This window comes from Papio anubis, chromosome 2, assembly GCF_008728515.1.
Source record: "Papio anubis isolate 15944 chromosome 2, Panubis1.0, whole genome shotgun sequence".
NCBI classification, from domain to species: Eukaryota; Metazoa; Chordata; class Mammalia; order Primates; family Cercopithecidae; genus Papio; species Papio anubis.
The window spans coordinates 52,749,935-52,764,705 of record NC_044977.1 but is presented as its reverse complement, the minus strand read 5'-3'; the positions used below and the strand labels follow the sequence as shown (position 1 = coordinate 52,764,705).

At 43.5% G+C, this 14,771-nt stretch overlaps 1 protein-coding gene across 2 annotated transcripts in view; it reads left to right on the top strand.

Annotated features, from left to right (window-relative positions):
• Positions 1-14,771, top strand: part of SYN2 (synapsin II) — a 207,867-nt gene that overhangs the window by 17,836 nt on the left and 175,260 nt on the right. The window contains exon 2 of one of the 2 annotated variants that reach the window (XM_017955243.2): positions 1,506-1,682. In XM_017955243.2, coding sequence (XP_017810732.1) covers positions 1,639-1,682 — 44 coding nt within the window. In that variant the 5' untranslated portion in view covers positions 1,506-1,638. Of the gene's footprint in view, positions 1-1,505; positions 1,683-5,976; positions 6,553-14,771 lie in introns of those variants that run through there. The other variant, XM_017955244.1, reaches the window with a different exon arrangement.

Genomic DNA, 14,771 nt, shown 5'->3' with positions numbered 1-14,771 from the left:
GCTCTTTCATTCATCCTTGAAGCAGTTTGAAGAACAACTTCTGCTGAAAAACAACCTCTGATGAGTCTTCTGAGTTTCCCAGGCGGGGGAAACCCACTCCGTGCTGCTCACGTGTGCATAACAGAGATGCTCCTCCATCACCATGGCAACAACCAATACACCCGCATCCCACAAGAGGCCAGAGCTTCTCTGTGGGGAGCTGTGGTCCTAGCTGGGTGGGAGTAGGAGTGGGGTGTACTGCGGGGGAGTGGTGTCTCATTAGCTAGATTCTTTTTGCTAGAGGTTAACTTGTTTCTTGGGCAGAAATGTGTATACAAGGTCCTTGCTATATCAAGCCTCTGATGACCACAGGACTCTGGGTAGAGGGAAATAGCTGGAACACTTACAAGGAGGGCATGTTATTTATCCTACAGCTTCTGATAAATGCGTTTATTAGGCAAGCTGATGATGAATGGCAACTTTCTTAGGGGCCCATCAGTACCTCCTAATACAAAATCTTATGGGTTTTGCAGACAGCCAGACCTGCCTTTTAGCTCTGCAACTTTTTAGTTCTAAGATCTTACGTTAGTTCGTGTCACCTCTCTGAGTCTAAATTGCTTCACTGGTAAAAAGGGGATATGTAACATCTCCCTCGTGGGGGATTAAATCAGCACATGGGCAGTTTATGGCATGTGGTCAGCATCTAATCAGCTGCAGTTCTTACTGTGTCTCAACAATGTCGGAAAAATAGTGACTTGGCAAGGGGACCATTTCTGACTCCCTTAAGTCACAGTAGACTTGGAATTAAAATTCACGTCACCCATGCTTCTCTTGGGCACCCCTGTTTCTCTCTCTCTCTCTCTCTCCCCAAAACCATCTGCCAGTGTTCAGTGTTTGTTCCACAGAGGCTGCCCCTGTATTCCCTGGTTCAGTCTGGTGATATCAGGTGCTCATTTCCCCCTGGGGGGCTCTTCCCAGAGAATCTGGCAACACTAGACCTTGGGGATCACCTAGCTCATCTCCCTCTGCTTCATTTTCCAGGCCAGATAATGGAAGCTGGGAGAGAAAGGTAAAATGCCTTGTTCAAGGTCACCCAGGAAGGTAGAAGCCATTCATTGAAGTGGTTGTTGCATTTATTTTAGCAAGTATGACTAAGCCTGACAGTCCCTGCAAGAGGGTCAAACTCACGCCTGTCTGAGTTCTCTTGGGTGTTTAGTGTTGGGATAAGTGTGTGTGGGGAGAATCCTTCTTTGTATTTTAGTTGTAGTGGTAGTGAGCTCTGTGGTTCCCTGGGAGGCAGAAATATTAATAGCTAACATTTGCACAGGCCTTTACAGCTTATAAAATACACTCATATAATTGATCTTCTTTAGTCCAATAGTCCTTCAAGATAGTTATGATAATTATCATCATTCTTTTACAAATGAGGAAACTAAGACTAAAAATGACTCGCTCAAAGTCACACAGTTAACATGAGGCATATTTATGGGGAATTGAACTTATATTTGTTTGATTTCTAATTTTAGCAAACTGGCCCAGCTGACAAGACCACCTTTTGAGAGTTAATGTCAGGGCATAGTTGTCCTCTGCTGACTCTATACAGAGGTAGAAGAAGGTATCTACAGGCTGCTATCAGCATTGTCAAGAAGGACCATCTAAATGCAGATGACAAACTCTCATCATCAGGGTCTCCAAAATGACAGGTAACAAGATGGTGTAGAAGGCAATAATGATGTCTCTTCTGGTACTGCTTTGTCCCTTTCAAAGTGCTTTCTGGATTGTTTTATGAGAGGCCCAAGTCAGGCAGACTTCCATTTGCATATGAGGCCCATTTGCATATGAGGCCCAGAGACCAGAGCAACTTGTGGAAAATTGCAATGCCAATTAGTGATGGAGCAGGACTAGGATGCACAATTTCTGATTTCCAGATTATTTCTGCTTTCCTCTAGAGTAGGTGAGTCTAAATGGGCTCCCTGACCCTGGGTAGTGAGCAGGAGCCAAGGATATCATGGTTTCCCTTCTTGTTTGGGAGGAAACCCAGACAACAAGCATTTTGCCAAGTGGCTCCAGGCACCAGGCTTTCCTTTAAGCTAGGTTTCTGAGCTCTGCCTACAGAGACAAAATTGCTCCTCAGTCATGTACCCAGCCTGTCTCTCTGTGAGCTATCTCCGCTGCACTGTTGCTCAAGGGAAGAGAAAAATCAGGTGATAAAGCATTTAAATTGGTTCTTGATTTTAGCCGGATTCTTTCATCTGCAGTTGCCAGATGCTTAATTGTGTTCAAAATTCAGTGGCAAGATAAAGATTACAAAGGAAAGACCTCAAAGAGTCCTGGGCTTCTAGAACTGGAGGAGACTGCTGAGATTCTCACAGTTGGCTAAGTCAGTCACTGAGGGATGAAGAAAGGTGGGAGAGACCCCCTTCACAGATTGCTCTGGGAGAAATGCCTTCTACCTGGAGATGATGGGAAAATGCTGGTTGGTCTCAAGAGGGAGATAGGTAGAAATTTTCATATTTTGTAGACATTTTTGAGTCCAAATCCAGTTCTCCCTTCATATTCCAGGTAAAAGGTACAGCATAGATAGAGTAATAGTGCTATGTTCTACCTGCATCGGGAACCCAGATCCACAGGTAAGGATAAGGGAAAGATTGCCATTACAGCCCATTTATCATAAGACACGATGCACTGCATGTTTCTGCAGCACGCAAAAACACTTCTTGGCAAGGACTCACTGCAAGCTGGAAGATACTGATTTAAGCAGATGTGATTTACAGTTGTACTAACTAATGAAAACTTCTGATCAGACACAACTGATCAATGACCATTTATGCCCAATTATAAGAAAACAGTCTGTTCTTCCACAAGAATAATATTCTTATTAAAACCTACCAGAAAACAATGTAATAAATTAGTGGAATATTTGATAAACATTTTTAAATGATCTTGTGGGCCTCCATGGTTTCTATGAAGGGCTCTAAAATAACATTTTAGAGAACATTCTGATCTAGCTCCCACAACTGGGTCACTTACTACGTATTAGAGGCTTTGTAGATCATTCTGAGAAAATCAGAAGACAGAATCCCTCACCTTGAGGGGCTTGCAATCTAAAAAGAGAAGCTGGATAGACACTAGCAACATCAACATATGCATAAGTACAGCCTCTCAGAGCCACCCCTGCGAACACTAGAATGCATACAGCAGTGCCATGGAAGGCTCAAGGAAGACAGTGAGAAACAACACAGACAAGGTTTTTGCCTTCAAGGAGGAGACTGAAGAAGTTTAAAGGGATAGCTTTTGCTCTGGCTATCCCTTTTATCTTGGTTGCCTTGTCCATTCACTCTTTCCTGCCTGTCAGAATTCTGCCCATTTTATAAGGCCTGAGCCTTTCTTTCTCTGTGAAAATTCCTTTCCCTGAGATCTCTTCTTCCTCTGGCTCCTTTAACACTCACTGCCTGCTCCACTTTCAGGTCACTCACAGGCTTCTACGCTATTGCTAGTTATGTGTTCACATGTTTATGAGCTGTCTTCTTAAGAACTTGGGTTTTATTCATCCTTGAATCTCCTTTACCCTCCCGTCCCTAGCGTAATGCCTTGTATGTATTAGGCATGAAAACATGTCTGTTAATTGGTTGATTTTAAAAATATATACATATACTATAAGTTTAATGGTTGGGGAAATTACTTAGCAAAATATTGTTTTAAGAAACCTATCACCCCCAAAATTGAAGTGACACAGTGTTTGAAACCCTCCATTAGAGATACATGCCTTTGATGGCTGGACATGGTGGCTCATACCTGTAATCCCAGCACTTTGGGAGGCTGAGGCAGGCGGATCACCTGAGGTAGGGAGTTTGAGACAAGCCTGACCAACATGCAGAAACCCCATCTCTACTAAAAATACAAAATTAACCGGGCATGGTGGCGCATGCATGTAATCCCAGCTACTCAGGAGACTGAGGCAGGAGAAACGCTTGAACCTGGGAGGTGGTGGTTGTGGTGAGCCGAGATTGTGCCATTGCACTCCAGCCTGGGCAATAAGAGCGAAACTCCATCTCAAAAAAATTTTTTTTAAAGAAGGGCAATAATTAAGTTCATTTAATTATGTTATTAGTGACTTACCAGTTTTATTCTCCAATAGACACAAAAACCGAGTTGGGTAAGATTACAGTTCAATTCTCAAACAACCGAGTCCTCATTACATGCCAGGTCCTGTGTTTGGTGTGGAGCCCAGAGATAACTGAGACATAATCCTGTCCTAGAAAAGCTTACATTCTAGTCACCAGAATATTGTACAATAGTTTCTTTGGGGTCTATGACAAAGCCAAGCACAGGATATGGAACACTTTGCCTGCCCTGGAGGATTCAGGAAAGGCTTCCTGGAGGAGCCATCAACTTGCATACCTTCTCCATGCCTTCTCTGTCTGCCTGCCTGCCTGCCTTCTTCACTTTTCTACTGGTAAACACAGCTGCCTCAAGATCCACCTCAAATGTTACCTCCTCTGAGAGACCTTCCTAAGCCTCAGAGGCAGAACGAGTCTCTCCCTCCTTAGTCCTCCTAAACCTCTTTGCCCAACTGTATGATAGCATTTCTCACATCTTATGTGGTTCCTGCGTCTATCCTCCCCCCACCCCCCAGCCCAATTAGATCGTGAACTTGCAATAGACAAGAGCCACTTCCCACTCATTTCAGCCTTTCCAGCTCCTACCACTGTGCCAGGCACGTAGTAGATAGGAAGACCACTGTGTTATTGTAGTTGACTGGGAGACCTCTCCGATAGCACTGGCTCAGAGCTGGATTGTGTATCTCTAGGCCATGAGTTGAGTGCCAGCTGGGATGTAGGAAGCAAGAACTGCCCACCCAATATTAGTGACAAGCCACTCCCTGACTCCATTCAGCCCAGTACATACTTACTTTGAACCAATTCAAAAAAGAATTCAGGCACCACTACTAGGATACCTACTGCTGTGTACCAGATGCTTTACATACATGATCTCATTTACTCCAGGTAACAACTCTGAAAGGGGTTACCTATTCCCTTTTATCAGCCAAGGAGAGAGGCTCACAGGGGTTACTGATCCAGGGTCACATATCACCTAGGGTGGTCTCCTGCAAAGTGTATCTGCAGTGTCCTGCTCCATTACAACACAAGGGAAAGTATATCTATAAGAGATGAAAACCAAAGGTCCAAGAGTCATGCAAGATTTAGAGAGTGCACATGGGAAGGTGGCCATCAGAAATGTCTTCACAGAGGTCAAGGCAACGAATAAAATGGAAAAAACAAAGAGAAAGAAAGATCTTGAAGACATGTGCTTCTTGGTATGGCACTGGATGCACCAATGCATGCTAGGAAAGAAACAGCGGGGTTGGGGGATCCCCCTCCTTCCATGACAGAGTAGAGAGGATCTGTTTCTCCCCTTTCCTTGGAGTAAGGAGGCTGTCTTCCTCCCTAGAAGAGGTATTTCTTTTTTTGTCTCACCATAGGGGGTGTGTGTGTGTGTTAGTAAGAGCGGATTATTCCCTTCCCCCTCTTCTGGGGGCTGGGGAGATGACACCTTTCTCCCCAGCGTTGGGAAAGGAGGTGGTTCTTTTCCTCCTCACTACAGGGTGTTCGTGCATGTGTGCGTATGTGCGCACGTGATTGAGATGACTCCTTTCGTTCTCACCTCCGCGTAGGGAGGCTGACACCTCTTATCTTTCCAAAGGGAGTGGGGTCGGTTTCCTTCGCCTCCATCTCAGCTGGGACACGGCTCTTTTTCTCTCTAACCAAAAAGATGGTGGGGACTCTGGTTCCTTTTCCTTCCCCTGGGGAGAAGGCCTGGCTCCCACACCCTCCCCGCATAGTCACGCTTAGCTTGCAGGAGGCCTGGGTCGCCCCCTCCTGCAAGCCCCGAGAGTCGCCAGACAGGCGGTTAGGTGCCCTCCGTGAGGGGGGCGGGGCCGCCTCTGCGGCGCGGGGCGGGGGCTATCTCTGGCCCCGCCCCTTCCCCGCCCGCTCCCTCTCAGCGAGCCTCGCGCCGCCCGGCTTGCCTGGCCCAGTCGGCCGCGGCTGTCTGCGGGGTCTGGCGCCTGGGGCAGAGTCTCTGCTGCCAAAGCCGCTGCCTCAGCCGCCTCAGCCTCGCCTTCCGCCCTCGCTCTCCCTCCGCGCCGCCGGACCCCGTAGCCCCGCGCGCCCCCAGCCCGTCAAGCCAGATGATGAACTTCCTGCGGCGCCGGCTGTCGGACAGCAGCTTCATCGCCAACCTGCCCAACGGCTACATGACCGACCTGCAGCGGCCCGAGCCCCAGCAGCCGCCGCCGCCCCCCGGCCCGGGCGCGGCCTCGGCCTCGGCTGCGCCCCCGACCGCCTCGCCGGGCCCGGAGCGAAGGCCGCCGCCCGCCTCGGCGCCCGTGCCGCAGCCCGCGCCGCAGCCCGCGCCGACGCCGTCGGTGGGCAGCAGCTTCTTCAGCTCGCTGTCCCAAGCTGTGAAGCAGACGGCCGCCTCGGCTGGCCTGGTGGACGCGCCCGCGCCCGCGCCCGCCGCTGCCAGGAAGGCCAAGGTGCTGCTGGTGGTCGACGAGCCGCACGCCGACTGGTAGGTGCCGGGCGCCGCCGCCCTCGGGGGTCGGGATCCACCGGCAGCCGCAGGCCAGGAGAGGATGGTCCCAGGTCGCCGAGGAAACGTTTCAGACCAATAAAAAGGAGGGTCCCTGAGGTCCCGCTGGGAGGAGGTGGGGGCTGAGCGCGCGCGCATTTGCGTGGTGAGGGAGGACATCCATCAGCCCGGAAAGGCGAACCCTAAGCTAAAATACCCCTCGATTGCCCCGGGTCCCCCGGGTCACATACAAGAAGGACCTACTTTATGTAACAGGAAAGGCTCTTAGGAAATAATTTTTTTGGGGGGGAGACGAGGGGACAGACTTGTCAGCTTAGACACATAAAATCTGAGGTGAAATAGTCCCAGGTGGCTGAAGGAACATTTAGGGTTTAAAGTAAAAGGTTTAACTTCATGAAGCACGGAGTGAATTTGGAGTGGAAATTGGTATTTTGGAGGGAGAGGGTGGTGGTGGGTTTTTCTAACGTGGACCCATGAAGGCTGATATCAAGTATTGACATCAGGTTGATGAAATCACAGATGTGGTGGCCCAGGTGTACACGGGCTTGTTCCCCGGACATGGCTGAAGTCTCTTTATGAATAATAAAATTGTTGTATTTTGTGCAGCAGGGAGGGGACGTGTGGTTTTTTTTTTTTTTTTGATTGCTTGTTTTTCTGAAATGTGCGTGGCGCGGGGCGGGGGGTGTGTGTGGAAGTGAATGGTGGCTTTTTCTAGCAGAAAGATGAAGACCTTGGTAAAATATTATGGATCATTAAAGAGGCACAAATAAAAGGAGACCTGCCTTAATGTAGTAGATGGGAAACTTCAAGAATTTTTTTTTTTTCTTTTAAAGGGATAGGTAGCATGTTTCCAACTTAGAATGGTGAAGGCTGCTGGTTGGTAAAAGTACGAATGAGGTCCACTTAAGACAAATTAGTTAAAAGCGGCTCTATTTTATAGTTAACCTAGGGAATGGTGGGATGGTGAAATTGACAGGTGAAGGGCTTGGAGAAATGAAGAGGCCAGAAATCTGGGGGTGCCTTTTCTCCAGGAATATGAGCAAGGGTTTTGTTTGTTTTTTTCTCACAGGGGTTGAGGTTGGAGACTGGACCTGAGTGTTCTTACCAGGAGGGGTGCACAGAGAGACCACAGAGCTATTTCTCTCCATTTCCTCTTTTGGCTGCTTCACCGCTTTCTCTCTCTAGCATTCTCTGGGAGATCCAGAGGGAGGGAGTGCTGGCGTGTGGGTGTGGTGGAAATGAGATGCAGATGTGGAGATGCTTGGGTGACTTACGTGGATGGCCTTTTCAAGAGAGTAGAGTAGAAAATCCGAAAGGACTTTTGCCAGGAAATGACAAAGGCACATGGAAGAGGGTAATGGGGAAAGTGTAAATGCATATGATAGTGCCACTGGCAGCCCTCCTTAGGAGAATTACTCTGACTCAGTTCATATCAACAAGTGCTTATTAAGGAGGAAGGGAAGGTAACCAAGCTAGTAAAGGTGCTCAGTCAGAGCATCCATTATATGCCAAACGCTGTACTCTCAGCATGATATCTCATTGCATTTTCTCCACAAAACTGAGGCTTAGGAAAGGTAAGTAGTATGTTTACAATCATATAGCCAGCAAGTGGTAGAAGCAGGATTTGAACTTAGGCCTGTTTGACTCCACTGCTTTCATTCCACTGTGTTATGTTGCCTCACTATTATTATTAGCAATATTAATAACAAGCTCCCTCTAGGCAGTGTGGGGGCCTTTTAAGAGAACTCACTCAAATTTGGGACACAAAGTGGATACATGAAACAGTTAAAAAGAAATCTAGAATTACTGGTTGAGACTAGTGTTTCAGGCAGTCAACAAATGGAGTGGTTAGTGAGAGCCAGAGTTACTGAAGAAAGCTTCATAAAAGATGAGTCTTGAAGAAAGGCCAAGAAAAGGAGGAGGAGAAATGAGAATGACATTCGTGCTTTATTTTTCTATGCAGGAATCTGACTCTTCTGCACCTTGTCCTGATTTCTTATCCTATTAAAGGCACTTGTTTTGAGTCTTATTGCCGGTTACGTATCTATAGATAGGGTACTGATACTCATTTGTATGGGTATAATGAAGCTGCTGCAGATTTCTGTTTAGTTATAAATGCTTCTGTAGCTTAAGATTTGAAACTCTCTTTCGATAGTATTCTCTAGGAAGACTATTTGGCATAAACTAGAGAATTTGCCTTGCCCTGGAGACTAGAAGCCCCTGATGGAAGTCATAGAAGCCACTTTCCTGTGGGCTGACTCCCAACTGTTTTCCTATTTTCTCTGAAGTAATAACATTGATTTATTAAAACTCATAAGCCCAGTTCAAGTCTAGTTCTTGACAGTAGTTCTGTGTTCCTGTGTTTCTGTGCTTAATAACAATTCCCAGAATTGCTCTTCTAACATGGGCCTAAATTTGTCAAAAACATCTCAGTTAAATATTGATGAGTGGTTTTATTGAAAAGTCTCTATGAGTTAAGGAGCAGGTGCATACCATGACAAACGCAGTGACTTACACAGGTGATTTTTGCACTGAAGGCTGATTTTAGTAAAATTGTCTCACAGTTTAAGCTACCTAGATAGTATTCAATGAGTGATATCGTATATGCCCTATATTATTTTCCTGGTGCTGGAATAGGAAGTCAGAGTGTAGTCTCAGTAGAACTTAGAATATTGGTCCCCTCTGAATTATAGAATGCTAAAATAAAAAGGGTTTGAACAGCATTTAAATAACAAGGGATGTAAAAGAAGGGCTTAAAATAAGCAGCCTCTCAGCATCCTTAATACACCACAGTTTCCTTTGAATTTCTATCATTGTTATTGTGAGCAGTTGGAGACCCCACCACTGACCAGGTTGATGGGAAAATTGGAAGATGTTTTTCTTTTGCTGGAAAGGTTTTCACTGGTTGTTTTTGATATCTTTAGATTAATTGCACACTAAAAGATTATTGAAAAATTTATCTGTGCCATTAAAAAAATGAAATCAAGCTCTTTATATACCTTATTATTTGTTATTAGTGTTTTTAAAATATTGCCAGAAAATGAATGTCCTCTTTTAAGGTTCATGGCTAAATTTGAAATGCAATTAAGATTGCACTTTGATGATTGTGCTTAAGCAAGGAACAGGTGTTTATGTTGTTTCTTCTGTGTGTTATACTCTCACTAGTGAAGGGGTAAGTTTTCTCTCAGATTCTGTCCTGCCTCTGTTCTGGAGATTCTGACCCCAGTGATCAAGTGAGCTTTTCATTCTGGCATGATGTTTCAGTGTTTGATTCAGTATAGCACAGGTACTCTTGAGTGTCTAGACTGCAGATATAAGTCAACAGATATTTATGAAGCACCTTCTTTGTCCAGGGGATATTTGCTAAGAAAAATGAGACACAGTATCTGCCGTCTAAGAGCTTACTGTCCAGATAGGTAGATAAGATAAATACTTTAAAAAAAAATTTTACTAAAAAGTAACCCTTGGGCCTTTGGATCAACAGCATTGGTATCAACTAGGAGCATTTTGAACTGCAGAATCTCAGGTCCCACCTCACACCTACTAAGTCAGAATTTGCATTTGAATAAGATCCCCAGGTGATTCATAATCACATTAAATGTTAGATGCACTTAGCTAAAGGATATACCATTAGTGCTAAGGGTGTGGCAGTAACACCAACTACTGTCATTTATTGAACAACACATGCCAGATGTAATAAGCTCTGTGCCAATCTCATTTACTCTTTACATAGCAATGTAATACTGCAGAAGTTTTAGAGTTAAGTGATGGATCTGGGCTAGAGTGGGAATGGAAGGTTTCTCAGAAGAAGTGAGGTTTTAACTGAGCTCTGAAGAATTGGAATCAAAAGAGATAGGTTTGTCTCAGTCCAGGCAGTGGATAGCATAAGGAAAGTACAACAGCAGAAAAGAAGGAGACAATGAAGAGACTGAATTAATGCTGGATTATCTAGGTGTACCTATCTCCATTCTTTTCTAGCCAGCCTTTGAGCATTTCATCAAGAATAGAGGAATTCAAAGTATAACAGTCTGCTTGAACTAGTGCTTGTGAGTGGCTCTAAAAAATACTTGAATTTGAACTTGAAAGAACACTCAAAGTTTGGGGCTTCTTTGTTTAATACTTTAAGTGTCTTATTTCTAACCTAAATATACTGATTGCACAGAATTTGATTGTTCATAGCAGCAGTTGCTTGTCCTTTAGAATTCTCAGATATTAGAGCTGAAAGATCATCTGAGTTACTTTATAAATGGGGAAATCTTGATCTCGAGAGGGGACATGGCTTGTTCAAGGTTACTCAGTTAGCTAATGGCAGAACCAGAACTAGAATCTAGAACTTTAATCTCTCTACCATGGTTTTCCCCCCCCACTCTACCACAGTATCCCTCCATTTTTACTATTTTCTACCTTTAACTTTTATATTTTTCCATCCCTTACTATCTCAAGGACTGGTGGGGACTTTTAATCTCATAATCATAGCGTTTAAACTGGAAGGATCCTGAATCATCATCTAGCCTAGAGAAATGGAATGCTTTGCCCAAGGTCAAATAAGAAGTTAGTGAAAGAATGGGAACTAAAACTCACATCTGACTCCAACTCAAGTTTCTTTTTACTCTTAAGTCACTCTTTTAGGAGATTTCTCAAATTCTTTTTCTCCTGAAAAATACTTTTGTGTTGGCTTCTTTTGAAGACTCATCATGGAGCTGTAAGTGCTTAAAAAGACCATGTAAGCACGCTCACACTATTAGCCACACCAACAATTACACTATTCCTTGTTTGTGTTCATTTGTGTTATTGTTGTTTCAGCAAAGTTCATTCTAAAATGGTTGAAGAAGGCTGGGCCTGGTGGCTTACACCTGTAATCCTAGCACTTTGGGAAGCTGAGGCAGACGGGTTGCCTGAGCTCAAGAGTTCAAGACCAGCAACACAGTGAAACCCCATCTCTACTAAAATACAAAAAATTAGTTGGTTGTTGCAGTGTGTGCCTGTAGTCCCAGCTATTCGGGAGACTGAGGCAGGAGAACCAGAGAGATAGAGGTTGTGGTGAGCCGAGATCGCACCACTGCACTCCCGCCTGAGCAACAGAGCAAGACTCCATCTCCAAAAAAATAAATAAAATAAAATGGTTGAAGAAGACTCTTGGAGACCTCATCATCAAAATCCAACAGTCTAATAAAGTTGGTAGGACTGTGCGGTGATGCTGACCTTCCTTTCAGGAACCCATTTTTACGTTAGCATTCCTGTCTACCTAAGGTTGCTTGCTTACTGTCTTTCTGTACCCAAGTTCAGGTCTGTAATAACCTTGTTCTTTTTAATATCTTGCTAAGCAAAAAGGAATGGAGGCCTTAATAGGAAGTTTTCCGGATGTGCATACCTTTCCCTCAAATTTACAAGGGATGTAAGGATGACTTAAACACTGGCCTTGTCTATTGGAATCTTCCAGTCCAATGGAGGAAGACAGGCATTTAAAGAGGATTTTAATATTGTATGGTAATTAGTATGCATAGGGTGCTATGGGGACACAGAGATAGGTTATCCTGGGGAATGAAGATATTGTAGTTAGAAATGTTCCATTAAAATGTGCCACCATGTATTCTTAAATAAACCACTTTGCATCTTTGGACTTTGATTTTCTAAAATTTGTCAAATGAGAGGATTTAAATATATTCTCCAAGATCCTTTCCAGCACTATATTATTTCCATGGTTCAGTTTTTGTGCCATTTTCTTTTAAAAGCATTAGCTCTAATTTTTTTCTATATGGTAATGCCTGTAAACCTTTGGAAGCACAGACATATGTCAATAAATGACTAAACATTTCCTGGAATGAAAAGCTCACCTTTGAATGGTCTTTATTCAGTACCTCCTTGTTACAGTATTGCTACCATATGTTATCGTGAAAAAAGAGGCTAATCCTGTGATGCCTGCTGTGTGTATTTCCTCATCAATGATGGGAATTGGGACTTGTGGCTAAATCTATGTGGGAATCTAAAACAAAAGATGACAATGCCACCTGATAAGCTTGCAGAAGGTCTTACAGGATTTACAGGTGTACACGTAGTGGGAGTGCCACTAATAAACACACAGAAAAACCAAGATGCAACTCTGTCTTGAGGCTATGGCATTTAACCATGACTTCACTCTAGGTGGTGGATATGATCCTGAAAAAGCTGTGTATATTGAGTTTTTGTAAATTGAATAATTTCAAAAGCAGTGGGGCGCTTACTATTTAAATGAATTGTGGAAAATCTTTTGCAAGAGAAATTGCCTTTTTTATAAGAAAATAATTGTTACCTAATTTTTTTTAGCTTCCCACATAGAAGCAATTGGGTATCAGAAGGCTACGGTATCTCTTTAGAGAAAGGAGAGGATGATCTAGAAGACTTTTCTGTTCTGCAGACATTGCTTCAATACAGCAGGAAGATGTAGTTTTTAATAGGGCAGTGACCTATGGAGAGAATAAAATGAGCAGGTCCCACAGGTCCCTGAACTCTAAGGATGTCCGTGCTGCATGACTAAGAATAGGAGGATGTATATGGGCCTTGGTGTTCGTTGCTTGACAGCAGGCATTTCAGAAATTTTAACCAGTTCATGTAAGATTGTAAAATAGATTAGATTCCATCACCCTGCCCTTCTTTCCTTTTCGGCAGCATGAAACAATGCGAAGATACAGGATTGAGGGTCAAAAGACTTCGAATTGAGATCTGGCTCCACTGTTAACCATATGGCCTTATCAGAGTTACATAATCTCCTTGAGCCTTTCCCCCATCTATTTGACAAATTTCCACTGGGAGTCTACTATATATATCAGGCACTGTTCAAGGTTCTAGAATAACAGACAAAAATTAGTTTCCTTACCTGTAAAGTGGAGATAACATTATGTATTTCTGATACCACTATTGTGATAATTAAATAAAATAAGGTACCATAAAAGCATTTTGTAAAAGCTAAAGAGCCATACTAGTAGTTACTGTTGCATCTTTCCCTGTTTCCAGCTACAGGTATCTGATCTACCTTGGTTCCTTTTTTGAGTTCTCAAAATTTTGTTATGCAACTGATTGTTTATTTTGCACACTTCTGGGATGAGGAATCTTCTTTTTGTTGTTTTTTAATTGAGAGCCACTGGCTCAAAGACAGTATCATCAAAGGCTTTCCTTTGTGTTTTTCAAAAGGCAATATAACTTAGTTTTTTTTAATGACAAAAGCATTACCCATTAACTCAGCTATATTTAATAATTAGGGACAGGGCCACATAAACCTTTATTTAATAAGTAAATTCTAAAATAGCTCTCCTTCAGTTTTACTTGTGACTAATTAAGGAAGGATGGCTACAGAGGAAAATGAAGGAAGAGAGAAATACACAGAAAGCCTTTAAAAGGTGGTGCCTGTATTTGTTTCCCTGTCCAATCAAAGCCTAGAACATTGCTTTCAGAATATTTTTAGGCAAAACAAAAGCATTCACAGGTCTTAGAAAGTTAGCTTCTTTCTTAACATTCTTCCCTAACATGTAGTTGCTCATTATGCTTATTCACAGTTTGCCTCCAGCTTTTCAGACTAATTTCTCACCGTCCCCTCAATCCTGAATTTTGCTGTACTCTGGATTACCCTCTCCCTGCACACGTGCTGGACTTTCAAGACCTGGTGCTATTATTGCACAGCTGCCTTTGTTTGGAATGCTCTTGTCCTGGTTCTCTTACCTTAACATTGATTTTCTTTATTTCATTCCCCGAGGATAAAGGCATTGCCTATTGTTGAAAAAGACGCAACCTCTCTTGTCTTCTGGGTGATCTTGCTTCAGATTTCATCTCTCTTTTTCCTCCTGTTCATACTCTCATTTTCTACTGATTGCTCCTTCTATGGGTTGCTCCATTCTTGTAAATAAAGTAACAAATGAAAAACTGATCCTCACTTTCCTAATCACTCTTCCAAACATGAAAGATAAATCTCACTTATTACTTATCCAGTTATTTGCCCTTTTCCACCGACACTGGCCTTCTGCCTTCTTTGTAATATTGATACTGTTCTTGCTAGGGAACCTAATTGCTAAATCCAGAGGAAGGTGTCAAACCTTCACTGATGTGTTTGACACTGTGTATCTTCCCTTTGGAAGTTCCTTGGCTTCAGGACACTGCATTTCTTGTTGCTTTTAAAAATTTTTAAATAGTTTTGTAAAGACAAGATCTTACTATGTTGCCTAGGCTAG